This window comes from Gymnoscopelus microlampas, assembly GCF_963454915.1.
Source record: "Gymnoscopelus microlampas genome assembly, chromosome: 17".
Classification (NCBI taxonomy): domain Eukaryota; kingdom Metazoa; phylum Chordata; class Actinopteri; order Myctophiformes; family Myctophidae; genus Gymnoscopelus; species Gymnoscopelus microlampas.
This window is the reverse complement of record NC_139954.1, coordinates 37,004,900-37,024,075: the sequence shown is the minus strand read 5'-3', so window position 1 is coordinate 37,024,075 and position 19,176 is coordinate 37,004,900. Positions and strand designations below refer to the sequence as shown.

Below are 19,176 nucleotides of genomic sequence, written 5' to 3'. Positions count from 1 at the left end.
ATCAAGACAATCTACGTTTTTCATTTAAAAGTTTAATTTCTTGCCCGAAGAAGAACAAGATCAAGATCACCATGTTGATGTATTTCATCAACATGGTGATCTTGATCAACAACGAGATGCACATTTTGAATGAAAAATTTCTACCCAATGGAGCAACTATTTTTGATTGCTCGCCCACATTTGGAGTTACATCATGGCAAGGTAACTATACAATCCAAAATCAGAATGTGGTACTTATGATCATATTATTTTATGAACAATCTAATGAGCATTTTTCTTTCTTTCTTGACCCAGATTGGACCAGGTGCTGAAGACGCCTCTACATACTAGACCAGGGGCATTCAACTAGATTAGACAGGGGGCCAAAATTGTTAAATGAATTGAGGTCGGGGGCCACAGGCCTATGAAAACAAAAGAAAATAACCAAATGTTCATGGTTAACCGTTTAACCGGTAACTGTTAAGACATTTGTAACCAGATAATACCAACGGTTTAATGGTTCATATTTATTTTTCATTTAAATGTTAGTGCAAATTCACCCCCCCCCCCCCCCCGACATAAAGTGGTGCCTGGAGGCAGATGCACAGCAACCACATAAGACTGCAATTCTGCCTTAAGTTAAACACAGGGAAATAAAGTACCATGCGCACTTCAAGAAGTGCGCAAGTTGACATAGACCTGAAGGCTGTGGGATTCCCTTTCAAAACATTTCACAGAAAAACACCATGTTTTGCAGTAAAACTATGATCTGAATTCAAATGTTTTCTTAAATCAAAAATCTTGCAGTTTGATAACTGAGGTAATTATGTACTATGCATGATAATGCAGCATGGCAGATCTACAGCAGTAGGAATACATTTCCTGACACAGAGTGGAGGATCGTCGAAGTGTCCTATCCATCCATCCATCCCGTCGGTCGAAGTGTCCTATCCATCCATCCATCCCGTTGATCGAAGTGTCCTATCCATCCATCAATCCCGTATGTCGAAGTGTCCTATCCATGTGTCCTAAAGGTTGTTTGTGTAAATCTGTTATGATTATCCTTTTTGAAGAATGTATTCGGCTGCATTTTAAAAAAAATTGGTAATTGTCATGCCTTCGAATTAGCGGCCGGAAATGTCCGTGTACGTCTGTTTGCAGTTGGTAATCTATGTGACACATGTGTACTTCTGTTGGTAATATGTTTCATTTTGTCTTGCCAGAGTTTTTGTCCTGTCCCAATTGTTGATTTGCACCCCCCCCCCACCCCCAACCCCCAAACACCCACCCCCCCCCCACAGAGAGGGGGGGTGGGGGTGCCCCACTCTCGGCCTGCACCTTGTCGTGGTGAGTGGGCTTTAAACCAAGACAGGCCATTTAACCCATTAAAACCGGGAAAGAATTTGTGTCATTTTAATTTTCAGATGGGGGGGGGGGGGGGGGGGGGATCAGTGGCCAAATATATATATATATATATATATGTATCAATTTGGGGGTCCTTGGCACGAAAAAGTCCAAGAACCACTGATTTAAACTCTGCTTCCAAAAGCTGAGTGCCGTACATCGGATAAACGTTGTACAAATGACCTTTAGTATATTGTGATATCATTTATATGGACATTGTGAGCTTGTAGATCTGCTATTTTCAAAAGATTTTTACGCATTTTATACATTTGAAAAGTTTGGGATTCTGCATAATGAGTACTTTCTACTTTTGGTACTTTAGTACATTTTGAATTCCGGACTTTTACTTGCAACAGAGTACTTCTACATTGCAGTGTTGATACTTTTACTTAAGTAAAGAAATTGAGTGATGTTTCCACCACTGCCTGTAAATGAGTCAAAGAGGTAAAAGACACTCGTATGGCACTCCTGGTTCACTAGGACGGGGTTCAAGTCCTTGAGGTGTCCTGATGGTTACATTTAGGTTAAAAGTGTATTTATAAGTGTAGTAATTTACAGGTACCCCCCAAAATAATCACCTCTGAACTACTTTTGTCATTAAATTGTAACATTATAAATGTGCAGATACCCTGTATACGCTTATACTGTATGTTGGTTTGTTTACTGAGTGAGTAAACAATGTTGCCCATTAAGCTAATCATCTAGGGGTCCCAAACCAGTTGTGTGTTCTACCGTTACACGCTGTATATGCCGTATACAGTCCAGATTTTTTTGGGGGAAAGCGCATACAGTCTAATAACCATTTCATTGAAAACGTGCAAGTGTATACCCACGACCACGTGCATCGTATCGTATACCCTCCGAAAAAACTTAGAACACACCACTGTCCCAAACCCAAGTTTTGGAAACACTGCTTTAGAGGTACTAATGTTGTTCCCAAAACAAACTAACTAACTGACAAACTGACAAACGTACTAACATATTGACTAACTAACTAATTTACTAACTAACAAACAGACTTACTAACTAACTAATAAACATACTGACTAACTAACTAACAATCATACTGACTAACTGACTAATTCACTAACTAACTAACTTACTAACTAACTAACAGACTCACTCACTCAGCCTGGCGTGGCCAGACTAATATCACTGCGTAGATCATTTATTTTTGCAATGGCAGATTCGTCTGAAACCAGGCAACACTGACTGACTGACTGACTGACTGACTGACTGGGTTTGAAACATACCATTGATCTAAATCCATTGAACTAATGCAGTGTATTTTATTCAACACTCTTTGTCGCCCTCGTGTGGACAAAATGAATAGAGCAAGTTGTAGTGGTCAATAAATCCAGTGTTCACTCAGTTATCAACATATTAAAAAAGAGATGACGCAATATGGCACTAGTTTATACAATGTAAGCTGTTAAAATCTTTGTGGGCTTGTAGATCTGCTTTTTTCAGCCCACGATACCATCGTAGAACAGAGCATAAAGTAAGCATTAAACCGATTTTAAGGGAAAAAAAGAGTAAGTCAAATGTTGGAAATATTTTCATTTTGATATGGTGTAATTATTGAATGTAATGTTGGTATGGCACACTGACTGTCAAGAACATAGAAACAGGCCTATGTATGTTTTAAAGCGAACATATTTAACCGATCCGTGCTTCTGGGGGTCCCTGGAACAACATATTTTGAGATGGGGGTCCGCGGCCAAATGCATATCATTTTGGGGGTCCTTGACATGGAAAAGTTGGAGCACCAATGATATAGCAACACACTGTTAGGCTTTAGAAAACATTTTTAGATATGTATTTGGCCGTGGACCCCCATCTAAAAATGTTTTGATCTTGGCAACTTGGAAACACTTGGCAAGTTACTGTATCTAGTCTTCATTAGGGGGCCAAGCACTTAGTGCTATGGTACTGTATCTAGTCTTCATTTGGGGGCCAAGGTCCCCTCTTGTTTCTCTGTTTTACTCTTCCACCGTTTTTCCATATGCCAACAATGCAGTCAGTTTTTACAAAACTCTGCAATATGGTAGAGGATATATGTGAAATGGCAAAGACACGAAGCGCACAACCATTGCCCAAAGGGTGGTGCTATAGCAATCAATTGAAAAATGGAGGTTGCATCAAATACAAATTTGACGTAACCTTTATATTATTCAATACATTATGCATTTCATCCTCTATATATTGTCCAGCAAAAGATGCAACGAAGGAGTATGGAAATGTTTGTCTGTGGATGTGAAATTTAACCAAACAAAAGTACATGCGCGTAAAAGCTGATGCTTGTAGATCTGCTATTTTCTAAGCAACACCGTTGTACTGACAAAGTATGAATCAAGCTTCAGTGTACGAGTGTTCAGAAATCTCATTAGAATCTCATTTCAACCACTTAGGAATGTGATCCAAATCTGATTCATATAAATCGGGGAAAAATGCCAGAAAAAAACTAAAACTAAGCTAATCTACAAGCTCACAGCACGTCTAAATGCGGCATGTTGTGAGCTTGTAGATGAGCTATTGTCACTATATCTAGATCTACTATGTTCATTATATTTGAAATGGGGCTTAAGTGGAATTTGTAATGTATTGTTTTCCTATAAATGTGTTTGTGTTGCTTCCTATAAATGTGTTTAAAACTGAAAAGTATTAAGAAATTGTAAGATTCTTCAAAATGTAGATCAGCTATTTGTAGGATTTGAACCAAGGACCTTTGGATCATACAGTGTGTCTCTACACCAGGGGTCTTCAACAGGGGTCCGGGACCCCTAGGGGGTCCTCAGAGCTACTATAGGGGGTCCGCCAAATCTTTGTGTGATAGGATTTAGTTTTTTTACATTAACCACTTAAACCCTAGAATTCCTTTTCTGAGGGGAACATTAGCCGAAAATAGCTGATCTACAAGCTCTCAACGCCTCGCGCTGCGAGGCGCTGAGAGCTTGTAGATCAGCTATTTTCGGCAAAGAGGCTATAGGTGTCGGGAAAAAGGGAAAAAAGAGCAGACTTAAGAAAAACTATAATCTGAAACACAATTTCATACAATATAGAGTAAGGGGTCCCTGCAGCAGGGACAAGGCGGTCCTTGGCCTGAAAACGTTGAAGACCCCTGCTCTACACAGTGAGCTGTTGAACTGACTGACTGACTGACTGACTGACTGACTGACTGCATGGGTTTGAAACATAACATTAATCTAAATCCATTGAACTAACTAGAAGCTCGCCCCCGCTACGCGGGGGCGAGCGTCTAGCCCGCGGCCACGGCCACGTAGCGCCCGCGGCCACTTGGCAACTCATATAAGTGGCGTAGCGTCATGAGGGTCAGTGGGGCCGTGGCTCGGTCAGTGAAGACCCTGTAGTGCGGATGATATGTGGCATAGAGGGGCAGATTGTAAATCCCCAGAGGAAACATCCGTGGGCTACCATTGGTTCAGCGATGTGTGCGGTCGCCCTGCGGCCCCTCCTCCTCCACCAATGTGCACTATTGAGAGCCCTGACGTCACAACAATTGGAGCGATGGGCACTGCACTGTGGTTGGTTAGGGTACACCTAGGGCCCAGGTAGAACCCAGTTAAAGCCTGCATGGGCAAACCCAGGTAGGACCCGCCTTGGTCCCACATAAACATGGGTAGTTGGGGCCAACCTAAGGGCCAGGTAGAAGCTACTTATAGCCTGCATGGGCATCGCAGTTGGGACTGAAGTGGATGCCGCTGACATTGCTGACATGGGGTCCATATGGTTTAGCCCACCTTGAAACCATATGGGAACTACGCTGGCATGCTGGCTGTAATGCAAACGCTGCATCATACCTGCAGTGTGTAGTTTGATGTTGTGTGTGTAGCAGATATACCTGCAGTGTGTAGATCAATGTCCATATGAAAGTCAATGCCCAGCAGTGTTTTTTTTCCCCAGCAGAGTTTCTAGTGTCTCTGTCTCTCTCTGGAAGAGGTTGCACATGAACTCTGCAGCCGCACTGAGGCGCTCCAACACAAACACTCTGACATTAAGCTGCTTCACACAACAAACATCAGCACGACGCTGCTGTTTGTCCAAAAGACACAATATCTCCTCTCCCACCGACGTCATGTGTTCATTTATCGACAGCCGTACAGACTCCTTTTGACACATTTTACCTCGTTTATCCAGCTCTCACTGACTCATCGGGCTGTTATTTTGCTGGGATCAAGTCAACGATGTGAGAGATTAGCTATCACAGACGGACGGACAGGGGGTGAAACATAGTCTTGCGCCATGCCTTTCGGCCTGGCGGAGACAATAAAAAAAGGAAAGTAAAGGAAATGAGCATTTCTGCAACAAAAGTAGTCAACAAACTATACTATGAAAACATGGGCCACATTGTCAAAGAATGTAAGAAAGAGGCAGTCATGTAGAAAATAGCCGATCTACAAGCTTACAAAGCCTCTCAACGTGAGGCGTTTTGAGCTTGTAGATCGGCTATTTTCACAATATGTACTTGTGGAACGGAGTCAAACAGAATGGGGGGGTCCCCAGATCAAGTACGTTTATTGGGGGGGGGGGGGGGGGGCGTGAAAGGGTTGATAAGCACTGCTGTAATCGGAGCGAAATTATCTGAAATTACTACATGACCATAATGCAGCCTAACATGCGTTGCACGGGGCGGTCCTGCCATTACGTTAGTTACTGTAGTTGCTGTGGAGCTACATAGTTCTCCAGAAGACACACACAAACATACACCATCTACTATGGACTAACTGAGCAGCAATATTGACATTCACCACACGAACGTGCATTGTTGACAAAGTGATTGCACAGCCGCTGCAGGCATGACAACCACGTTAGCGTTAGCGACATGGCAGCTATCACAGCGCCCTGTCCGTCGTCGCTGGGACTGCCTGTGATGGCTACAGCAGTAACAGCAAGCTGTCTGCGATGCCATTGTCTGGAGACTGCTCTTAGCGTGACACGACCAATGAGAGTGAGCGCTGTAGTTGTTGCTAAGATACGGTGGCGTCTCTGCCCCATAGCTTGTAGATCTCTCACGCATGATTGGCGTAGGCTGCGTTGCCAGGTCTGACTGTTTGTATAAGCGATTTTGGTCTTATTTGGGTGCACTTTTGGGCTCGTTTCCATAGACCACGGCAGCGCTTATTTCTTTCCCGTGACCGATGTGGCAAAAAAAGTGCAAAACGAACCATCCGGAAGTAAATTGCGAGATGAAATATATAGCACTTTTTGATTATTAGAGAAGGAGACACATGTGAAGGTTGAAAATGAAAGGTAGGAGATTATATAGTTTTTCATGAGGGATTTTTGTAGCAAGTTGTGAGAGAATTGGGCCACTCCTGTGGGCGGGGGGCTGATTAGAACCATTGGGGTTTGAAAGGAGACGCTCTCTGTTTGAGTGGAAAGATGCAGTGTATTTTATTCAACTGTCTTTGTCGCCCTCGTGTGGACAAAATGAATAGAGCAAGTGGAAGTGGTCAATAAGTCCAGTGTTCACTCAGTTATCAACATAATTAAAAAAGAGATGTACTTTTAGTAAGTAAGTAAGTAATTATTTTATACCGGAATTTTACTTGTAACAGAGTACTTCTACATTGCAGTATAGCTACTTTTACTTAAGTAAAACATTTGAGTACTTTTGCCACCACTGGACTGCAGGTCAGCACGTATCAACGTCTAAGATGGAGGAGATTGAATCTGAACTGTAAAACGAGCCACGTAAGATATTTCACATTTGACAGAGTTTAATCACCAGCTCTGAGTGCAAAGACAATTCACAACACAGAAAAAAAAGACACTTAAGAGACAGAAAAGACAGATGTTCTCAAACATTTTCATGTCAAGGACCCCCAATAATTAATATGTATTTGTCCGTGGACCCCCTTGCCATCTGAAAATATGTTGTGCCAGGGACCCCCAAGTCTGCACAGGTTGTGTGGGCATCAAGTTGTGAGCTTTTATAGGTCGGCTATGGGGCCCCCGGACCACACTTTGAGAACCATGGTTCCATGTCTTCCATGAGAAGAATGTGGTCAGATGAGAGAAGACCTCACCAGACTGGACACAAGGTCACAGCGAAGCCCTCCACAAGGAATGTAAACTATAGCTAGGACATTGGTTCTCAAAGTGGGGTCTGTGGACCCCCGGGGGTCCTTGAGGGGGTTCCAGGGGGCCCCCTGCGTAATGTGTTAACATAGCATCACAATAATTTTAACCTTTTATACTTTGGCTATTCAAAAATAGCAGATCTACAAGCTCATAGCGCTAAGATCTTGTAGATCTGCTATTTTTGAAAAATCGTGAAAATGTGTGCAAACCTTTGAATATATATGTATATATTTAAGCGAACATTTGTAACTCAAATCTTTGCGTCTGGGGCTCCCTGGAACGAAATATTTTGAGATGGGGGTCCGCGGCCAAATACATATCATTTTGGGGGTCCTTCACATGGAAAAGTTTGAGCACACTGAGCTAGGACACCGTTTCTCAACCTAGGGTTCTGGAACCACCACTGTAACTCTGAGGGACTTTGAATTGATTCACAGTTTGATTAAAGCAACGAGTGCACGGACATGCTGTGTACATTTACTGTACTAAACTAAAGCTCTAAATGGAACTAGGTTCTTTTAAAAAACATATTGTGGGTTCTTTCAAAATAAATACAATTAAATATGTTTTTTTTTAACTATTACAAGCTATATGCATACATGTTTGGCCTTTTGGCAGGTGCAACATATACTGTATAACACAGTGTATATGTTTTTTGTTTTTTTTTAACATTCTGAATACAACAATACAATCTACAATTAAAGGCAAGCATATAGTGATCAGCTGCAGTATTGCAAAGAAAAGAAAAGAGCATTTCAATCAATATATAACCTTTTTGGGTTCCATGTATACCGTTTTCTATATGCCCTGTCTGTCTGTGTACATCTTCATTATGTGCAATAATCAATATGTATTTATTTATAATAGCTGTGTACCGGTCAATCTTCTTTCCTATACTCTTGCCTATGGTTATGAAGTGTGTGTGGGTCATGACCGAAAGAATAAGATGGCAGATAGGCCTACAACCGTCCCGAAATTATGTTTCTCAGACGGGCGGCTGGCCTCTAATTACATTTACAATTTTGAGGTATCTTTACTTTACTGGAGTATTTCCAATTTTCATTACTTTTACTTCTACTCCACTACATCCCAGAGGCAAATATTGTACTTTTACTCCACTACAATTATTTGAAAACTTGAGTTACTTTGTAGATTTTGATAATTATTACAAAAACATACATTACCCACTTCAGCCCTTATATACATTACGGCCATTTGAAAATAGCCGATCTACAGGCTCACAATGCGTTTCGTGCGACGCATTGTGAGCTTGTAGATCTGCTATCAAAAGATTTTAATACATTTTAGACATTTGAAAACTTGTGAGATGGGATAATGAGTACTTTCTACTTTTGGTACTTTAAGTATATTTTTGTACCAAAACGTTTGCACTTTTACTCAAGTACATTTTTAATTGCGGACTTTTACTTGTAACATACTATTTCTAGATTGCAGTATTGATACTTTTACCTAAGTGAAAAATGTGACAAAAAAAAAATCCACCACAGGAAGATGGATGGGTGGATGGATGATATAGGAAGAGAGCAACTGTATAGAATCATTTTTGGTTCCAGGACCTCTATTGGTAAGTTAGGTGTATGCTCACAGTAGCTTGCACTGTTTTAGAGATAGTCTCTCATAACAGGAAAAATATACAAAAATAGCTATTTTTGGCTAAAGTTCTCATCAGAAAAGGGATGCTAGGGTTCAAGTGGTTAAGGTAAAAAGAAAAATCATATCACACAAAGATTTGGCGGACCCCCTGTAGTAACTCTGAGGACCCCTTAGGGGTCCCGGACCCCCTGTTGAAGACCCCTGTGATAGATAGTAGATATATACACAGCCAATTTTTTTACATCAAAGTTTAAAGTTGAATACTTTAATGTTTGCCGCTGCCTTTTACTGTACAAAAAAATCCCATTCTTTATTTGTAATTGTATTCAAATGTCTCTTATTCTTATTATGTGTTATTTTCAGTGGTGTAAAGTAACTAAGTACATTCACTTAAGTACTGTATTAAGTACAATTTTGAATTATTTTTACTTTAGGAGTATTTCCAATTTTCACTTATCTTTCTTCTAGGCTACTCCACTACATCTCAGAGGCAAATATTGTACTTTTTACTCCACTACAATTATTTGACAACTTTAGTTACTAGTTACTTTGTAGTTTTTGATTATTATTACAAAACATACATGAATCACTTCAGCCACCCCCCGCCCCGCCCCCCCCCCCCCCCCCCCCGCGTGTCAATCATGACGTCATTATTAGGCGACGTAATATTTACAAAGGAAGGAGGAGGGAGACGCGTGCAGCACGTTGAATCATTCTTTTGTTTGGTCATCATCGTCTTCTAGAGGCATTTGAACTCAGCATCATGTCTGTGACCGACATGTTCACCTACATCCAAGGCTTTCTGAGCGCCGACCAGGATGTGCGAGAGGTGCGAACAAACAGCAATGAATCATCATAAATTCAGTGCAGTTAGCACTTAGCTTCTATTAGCTGTACTGCACACACAACTGAACTGACAAGCTAGCAGCTAGGCTAGCAGCAAGCTAAGCTAAGCTACACTGCTGTGTTTATGTATGATTACACACTAGCCTACAATGCATTATAGCAGTGGTTCTCAAACTTTAGAGTTTCAAGGACTTCCATAACTCTGTGAGTGTACAAATGGGTTCCATTTGTACACTCACAGAGTTACAGACCTGTATGGGTCCATTTGGAACCCTCTGAAGGGACCCTGAGTGTCCGTGGACCCCACTTTGAGAACCACTGCCTTATAGAATGTGTTGAGAAGGCATCAACAGTGTTGTTCTCAACACATGTCATAATGTGTGTGTAATTATACATAAACACATGCATACATAAGTTGAAATTAATTTAATTTCAATTACTGCATTAGTGTTTAATCAATGCAGTTACTGAAAGTTAAATAAAGGCATCCCATAATGTAGGAAATACTGTTGTTAGCTAATATACGAATATTATGGCAAACCGTATTGGTAATGGATGAAAGATGTGTGTTCATATTACCATTACAGTAGATTGTACATTATACTTATGTCTATATTATATTCATATTTGTTAATTAATCTAAGCCACTCAATCAAAGTGCAGATGGATAGATCCGAATGAAGTACCTATTTTTGTTATTATTTTGTATGTTTATTACATGTACTTTATTTTTTGTACTTATCTATGTACGTGAACAATCTTATAGGACATTAGGAAGGTGGTCCAGCTTTTGGAACAAGCGGCTAGGGAAATTCTGACACTACTCCAAGGTGTCCACCAGCCTTCTGGCTTCAAAGAAAGTAAGTGGTGATGTCTGCACAGTTCTATAATGTGTGAAACACGGCCCCTGTCTATCCCCTGCATGACTGCTCACAGACGATGCAAGTGCTACATACTGATACTCCAGAGATTGTTGGCTCTGTTTTACTGTTGATGCTTGCAATACATATTTCTTTTGTTTCTCTCTAGTTCCCAGTAAATGTGCAAAGGCTCGGGAATTGTTCTGCACAGTCAGGACACACCTTGCAGGCCTCAAAACAAAATTTCCTGTGGAGCAGTATTACAGGTACATCTGCTGTTAAAATCACGATTTGCCCAGAAAATGGCTGATATTCCAATATACATTGCGTGTTTATTCCATATACAGCCATAATCTCTGCGACATTCTAATTTGTCTCACTCTGTGTGTACTCACCCATTCATTATTGGGTGGTGACTGGCGGTCAGCTCTTGTAATCTAGTATCGAATCCATTTGAAGGTGAATGTTTACATAAAACATGTATTTGGTCAAATATCTACGCTTTTGTGGTCATACAACCACAACCGAAATACGCTTTTTTGTGTCATTCCTTTGAGCTATGTGTGCAATTAATTGTTTGTACATGGTTTTCAGTCAATACAAATTAATCCACATAGCACAATCTGTACATAGCAGCAGCACTAAGCACATGTAAATATCTTTCAATGAGAGCATTACGTATACTACTGTATGTATTAAATATGTCTGTATATGGAATACATGCAATGTACATCATGGAATATCAGCCATTCAAGGGCTAAATCACCATGTAAGCTATTTGTGTGTGTCAGCGACCCAAAACATTCAGAGCATACCTTGAGGTGTTAAATTGCAACAGTTAGAGCACATGATTAAGTTTTACAGCTTTTTTTGTTGTTTCGATTTCAGCGTTCATGTAAAATAATTTCTTTCATGTCACTGGAAATGAGAGGTGTTAACCAATTATGATTTGCACTCTAATAAATCTATTACACTGCAGGGAAGCACTGGAACTGTAAACTAAAAATATGACATACTGTAAATAAACATATTATTAATAGTAAAATCATAACACCAGCCCTTTTGCCCTGTCATACTAAGTTCTGCTACTGATAGGGAACAATGTTTTACAAACAATTTAAACTTGCTGGTTAACAGGCTAATTATTATCAATCTTAGAATTTGTATAATTTCTATCAATAATATACATACAATATGCAAGTAACTGTGTGTCTCTCTCTCTCTCTCTCTCTCTCTCTCTCTCTCTCTCTCACCCTCCCTTGTCATTTTTCCCACTTCAATTCAGGTTCCATGAACACTGGCGGTTTGTCCTTCAGCGCTTGGTCTTCCTGGCAGCCTTTGTGGTTTACCTGGAGAGTGAGAACCTGGTAAAACGAGAGGAGGTGGCTGAGATACTTGGCAGTAGGTACCAACTCATGGAAAAGTTCCAGATGATCACTTGGAATCTTGGCCGTGCTGCCATCTAGGGCTGTCAGCGAATATTCCAAATTTGATTATCAAATTGTAAAAAATCTAAACAAAAGAAAACAACAGATGTTAGTTTGTGTCCCTGGGCCTCTGCACTAAATGCCCAGACAGGAGTCACACAAACACTTTAGGCAGAGAGGTTGGAAACCAAGAGCTAACAGTCAATTGGTCCTTCCATGACAACAACAGTGCCCAGCGGCAGAGCTGGGCACTGTTGTTGGAGTGAAATCGGCTTCCGTATTCTTGAAAAAAAAAAAAAAAACTCAGTGCTGTACAAAGAAAAACTGTAAAAAAAATGTCCTATTATTTTTTATATTATTCTTTTATCATTTATTTAATGCTTCTACAGAACTAGTCTGTGTTGAACAACAAAAAAGGTATAAATATACTTTATATAAACTACTATTTTAACTATTACTTACTAACTATTTTACTCATTTATCAAAATGATGAATGGAGCAGAAATTAGTAACACATTCATTCAGAATTTCAGTGTGCATGGCATGTGTGTCTTACATTAAATTCAGAATTTCTATTTCATAAAAATAAAAAAACACAATTGCAAATCAGCAGAGCAACCCACCAAGATGGCGGGTTGCAGAACACAGCATTCTTTTTTTCCACTTGGAATTCTCTGTCTGTGTAGATTCAAATTCTGTGCTGTCCTATTATTTTTAGCGTCACTCAAAGATGGCGGCAGCGCTGCCTGAGCGCCATCTAGTGGTGATGTCAAGAATTTAAGGACTGTCTCTTGTTCTCCAACCTCTTTGTAGTGTAGGTTAAGCTGAAAGGAGCGATCCCTGTGGTAATGATGACAGAGTTCACAACCCAACTCGGCTGCAGAGACTAGAGAGAGTGATTTGCACTCCCAAACATTCTAAAAAGACACTTTTGGAAATAGTTTGGCTTTTGGTCAGTAACATGACATAGTTTGATTATCATTTCATGTCAAGGAAAAGATAATTAATTATTGTTCCATTCCAAGTTTATAGCAGCACAGCTCTCTTTACTTTATTTGCTTATTTGAGAGGGCCGGCATTCATTAATGAACAATGCAATCCAATGCAGTACGGTACAGTACAGTTGGGTAGCAGAGTAAATATATAAGGAGTTGTCTTTCCCTGACATACAACAGTGGTTAAAACCACAGAACGTAATACAAAATATAGTTAAAACATGAATACAAAACAAGTACAGAAAAGTGCAATGTATACATAAATAAAACAAATCTTCAATAGAACTTGTCGTCTGTTTTAAGAACAGACTAAAATATAGCAGCATTTCGAATAACGCAAAAAAAAAAACATTTAAAGTTGCAGCTTCTCAGTGGCCTGCTGAACAGAATCTGCAGTACAAAGTTGGGATTGACATCGGACCCAAAAATCGGGCTTCAGTCAGGCTCTTAATTCGAACTGTCCTTCCTCTGCTCTCTCCTCCATTCAGTCGAAGTGGTCCGAGAGAAGGGTTTTCACCTGGACGTTGAGGACTACTTGGCAGGTGTGCTCATCATGGCCAGTGAATTGGTAAGTGCTGGGATTCTAGTCACCGTATTATTTGTAGATGATCAGTAATAATTGGTGCTACCCACATTCCCACATTCTGGCATCAGACATATTTTTTCACCGTGCAGGACGTAGTGGTAGGAATTTTCTTAATTTGACTTAGATATGTGTTAATTGTCAGTGACTTGACATGAATTTGAAAAATAAGGTTATTTAAGTAAGAACACATGGTGCAGATACGTTTGCATTATGTTTTGTCCTTCCATCCATCCACTAAGCTGGCATTTTCGACCAAAGAAAACAGAACCTTTCAAAACTACTCTCCAAAGTGGATACATTTTTTAAATGCTGGTCTTGCATCTTAGTGTGAATGGGAAAAACTGAGCTTTTAAAAATATTAACATATGATTCTCATGTATATCCGTAGGTCCAGGCTCTAGCACCTAGAACACAGTTGTGTGCTATTTTGGATGTTTAGGGTCCAGTTAAACATCCAAAATAGTAGACAACTGTGTTAGATTTGAGTTCTGTCTGCCTTGATTGCTTGTTTGCAATTAAACACAGCTTTGTTTAATCAAGCAAAACTGAGTACAAGAAATGGTGTAAGGCTGCTGGTTTAATTGCCCTATGCATGGCCAATAGAAGAGATTTAAGCGCCAACACGTAAATGGCGTTTTTAAACACATCCATATGTTTTATTATTATTAAAACATAGCTAATTGTTGTTTGTATGAATTGATTCTTAAATCAGGTTTTAACAACAATAGTCAGATTTCCCATGGTAAGCAGTAGACTGTTAAGGGACGTTAACTTGGCCAGTCCCAATCGGTTAGAGATATATATATATTTTTTAAATCATTATGGCTTATTTCCCAAATGCGCATTAACGAAAATTGCACACTCTACTACCTGCTACACCACTGTGAAATTACATTGTATGTTGAAGTCTCCCTGCCGTTAATGCCGTGGTGTTACACATGATACCTCATCAGATTTAATTAACCCATTCAATCCGGAAACTCATCTGTGTTATTTTAGATTTGAGCTATAACCAGTATTTTATACTTTGGCTATTCAAAAATAGCAGATATACAAGCTACAGAGCTTGTAGATCTCCTATTTCTTTTCTATCATTTATGTAAATCTTTGAATATATATATTTTTTTAAAGCGAACAGTTGTAACTCAAATCTTTGCGTCTGGAGTTTCCCTGGAACAAAATATCTTACAAATTAAAAAATATATATTCAAAGATTTTCCACACATTTTCGAGATTTTTCAAAAATAGCATATCTACAAGCTTGTATATCTGCTATTTTTGAATAGCCAAAGAAAGAGATGCATTCCCGGATTGAATGGGTTAAGACTGTAGGAAATGTCCAGTGTTGCCGTCTTAAGTTCAACAAAGCTTTGGCTTTGTTTTCCTCCTCGTAGTCACGTCTGGCGGTGAACAGTGTGACGGCGGGAGACTACGGCAGGCCACTGCGCATCTCAAACTTCATCAACGAGCTGGATTCGGGCTTCCGCCTGCTCAACCTGAAAAACGACCCCCTTCGCAAGCGCTACGACGGCCTCAAGTACGACGTGAAGAAGATCGAGGAGGTGGTGTATGACCTGTCCATCCGTGGCCTGGCCAAGGAGCCCGAGGCCGGGGGAGACAAGTAGAACCCCCGCCTCCCCCCCTCCCCTGGAGGAGGAAAAGCTGTGGGAGATGGAGGATGGCGCAGGGAGGGGTGCGCCAGCTCCACTCTCGGCTGGGACCGCTCCACGGCTGCTGCAGGCTGGAGACTTCACCCCCATTTCCAGCTGGAGGGCAAGAACCAGGGGGTCTGCCTGATGGCTCTTTTATGCGGCGTCGCACAATGGCGTTGCGTAGCGAATATAGCCAACCTACAAGCTACCAACGCGTCGCGGATGCGATGCGTTGTTAGCTTATAGGTCGGGTCATTTTGGCCCGCAACGCCGTCGTGCGACCAAGTATGAATCGGGCTCGATCCCCAGCAGCCTAGGACAGACTGTGTGAGTGTTTGAGTGAGTGTGTGGGTGGGTGTGTGACTGGCTGCATGCATGAGAAGTGCTTTAGATAGGATGACAGACTGTCAAAGGTGTTGGGGAGGTGTCATCAGAGCAAATGTTTTGAGAGGCAGTCAGATATGATGATCTTTTTTTTTATTTTTTTTTTGAAATGTTCCTTTGTTCCCAGCATCGTTCAGTTCACCTGATACCATTTTTATTGATTGTTGGTTTAAACTTTTGCAATTGTTGAATTGATTTTGTAACGGTCGACACCTTGTCTAGTGTTTTGATGTTTACTACTTCAGTTGAGATAAATGGTGGCTACCAAAGACGAGTTGTTCCAGTCATGTTGAGCTTATTGTTTTGGTAATGTGTTTTATTTGCAACAACAAAGGTCAAATATGTGGTTTGTAAGACACTGTCTTGATGCTTGTGACATTAATAGGAACCCCAGGGGCCTCATCTATAAAATGCACCCGTTTGATTTTGACAATTTAAAATGATCATAAGATGTCTTTAACATCCTTACTTTCCCCAATGATACTTACTTGTATCTATCCCCAGAAAAACAAAACACAGAATCGATTAAACCTGATTATATTGATAAATTCAGTAAGTCAAAAGCTTTGGTGTTTTATAAATGAGGCCTCAGGAAGAAAGAGGGCCAAAGAACTGGCAATGGATGGACAAGATATAAAGCTACTGCTGTTTCTAGTTATACGCCTTGTTCAATGGCCAGGTAGCCTACACTTGCCAATGAATACATCAGCTGTGCCATTTTTATATTTTGTTTGAGTGCTGCTTTCTCTGGAAATCCATGAGTGTGACAGCAGTATGTTCTGAATAAATCAAAGGCTATTCAGCTGACTTTTTCATGTACGGCAGTGTTCTGTCTTATGACTTTATTTGGGAAATGTACGTGACTGTTTTTGCTTGTAGACTAGCAGTAGCATTTTCAAGAGAAACTGTATTTTTGCTCAATTCCAATTTGTGCTTTTGTTTCCAGTGATGAGTGCCATGTGTGGTTGCTTACAAATGATTCCAGTTCAGTTTCACTTTGTATTTTTATTTCTGTATTTGATCCTAATTCGGATCACTTGCTCTAAAGTGCTTCAAAATAAACATTTCTACGTTCTTCATTTCAGGTACGTTTCTTACCTAACCTCCCCCCTCAACTTATTGTAATTTATGATATTATTGTAATGAAGCCTAATTAGAAAGGTAAGGCAGATTGGCAATGCACTGTCCTCTTATGGTGTTGCTACAGTATGTGATCTGTGGAGGGGGGCCGTGGGGTCCTTGAGTGAGTTCCAGTTAGATTGTTGAAAAACTGAATTATTCTATTTCCCTTTAACTTGACACCTCAGGTACCAACAATGCAGAGCTTTGCCTTGCAAAGCTCTGCATTTAGGCATGTAGCAGACACACTTATCCAGAGCAACTTAACAAATGGATGGATTTAGACTCATCAAGGCCCCTGGGCCATTTTTCTTTTTGTGCCTCGCCATGCGCTTCCCAGAACGGGCAGTCGAGTGGCCATGCAAACGCACTAGTTGAGTTGTAAGGCATGCGTGTCTATTACTTACAGTATTTACATGATATTTATTTGCATGTAAAACATTTATCTTAAAAAGTCTCGTCAGCTCTCTTAGTCAGACATTAGCCTAGTTAGTCAAACAGCAATATAGGAGGGGCCTTGTACTGTATAGACTTTTAATTATGGAAGTTTATACAGGACAGTTGGCTGATAGGAAATGGGGAGTGAAACGCAGCAAAGGCTGTCGGGATCGGAATTCGAACACGCAATGCGCTGTCAGGCTACATTGAGCCTAGGTGCCTGGACCGCCATGCCAGCTAGATACAGAATTTTCACAATAACGATCTCAAACGGTCATGTGGTCAAATATCCCCAGTTGATGGGCTTTTTCCAATTCCCTTCATTTGTCTCTATGATGTCAGTCAGGTAACTGGTAACCCACCTGACCCTGGTCTGATCAACCAACTCCCACCAAGACAGGGATTTAGCTACCTGATAGTGACATATTTACATCTTCCCATTAACAAACTGGGACGTGCGTATTAGAATGTAACAAAGAGAAGTAAACAATTTGAGATGAGATTATTTTTACTCAATAATGCCCACTGGCTTGTACAGGTTATTCCATAACAATAACAATGAGAGAAACAAGTCAGGCTGCATTTAAAATATTTAATATAATTCACAATATATTACACTGGGAAATTTTACATTAGGTCTTAAAATTGCAAAGGAAAATAAAAAGTATACACATTTGTTTTGGAAAAGTGTTTTTTTTTTGTTTTGTTTTAGTTTTCTGCAACGGCATCCTTTGACACAGAAGTGGTAGTAGATTGTTGAAATTGTGGAAGCTGAGAGAGTTGAACAGTGAGGGTGCCAATGGAAGAGTAGCAGGCAGGTGGAGCTCTGTGCTCTCTATGCCTTCAAACACAGTGATTAGCTACCTGTTCTAGCAGTGCTACTCCTTGACATAAACATGTCAGAACGGTTATTATATCATTGTTTTGGTTTGATGCGTAAGCCAACTGTATTGCCTCTACCTGCTGAAATGTGAAATACTTCTTGAACTTACAGTAAGAGAGGATACAGGTGAATAAACAAAGACAACAGAATACAAATTTGTTTCTATTAACTGCAGATTTACTGGAGAGAGTACTGTCAACCTTTTCTGGATATGGAAAGCAAGCCATAAAGTGCGTCAAACAAAAATGCAGAAGCTTTATAAATAAAAAACACCAGAAACAGTTACAACACACACAACTGACAGGAGAGGGAGACGGCTAATCATGAGTTACATTATTAGCAGCCAGGTAAAGTAGATGTATTGATTACTATTGCCCGCAAGTTCATCTCAGTGAAGTGCCATTTTGCAACATTGTGACAGAGGGCAGTCTATGCCAGATCTCAAACACAAATGCTACCGTGACATGTTACAAATATCTCAGTCAATTTAGAGTAAGGTAATCAAATACCAAAGGCACAAAATCTCATCACTTAGTCTGCCACACAATAGTACATGTCTGAAACCCTGTGGCAACATAGGGCATGTTTAGGGCATGAGTGGTCTTCATGGCCCACTAAAATCACAGTCAAGGAGAGTTTGACTTCATCCGTTTCACATAGATGCTGGGTGAGAGCCAGGATAGAATTCCCAAGTATAGCTTTTGATCAATCATCGTAGTTCCACTGACGTTTTCATGGAATGATGCATTACTTAGCATTAGTATGCTACTTGAAAATCAAGCCCATCCATCCTGTAATAATGATAACGACAGGCCTCAAATTCTGTCGTCGAATTTTAACCCATACTCCAAATAGGAGAAGTACCTCAATCTCCAAGAAAGCCA

At 40.3% G+C, this 19,176-nt stretch overlaps 1 protein-coding gene across 1 annotated transcript; it reads left to right on the top strand.

Moving 5' to 3' along the window:
• Positions 1-9,777: 9,777 nt before the first annotated feature.
• On the top strand, positions 9,778-16,931 carry tsn (translin). The gene is made up of 6 exons (XM_084084400.1): positions 9,778-9,931; positions 10,715-10,808; positions 10,978-11,074; positions 12,094-12,209; positions 13,719-13,798; positions 15,211-16,931. The coding sequence occupies exons 1-6, from the start codon at positions 9,866-9,868 to the stop codon at positions 15,439-15,441; spliced, it is 684 nt and encodes a 227-aa protein (XP_083940526.1). The 5' UTR covers positions 9,778-9,865; the 3' UTR covers positions 15,442-16,931.
• The last annotated feature ends 2,245 nt before the right edge of the window (positions 16,932-19,176 follow it).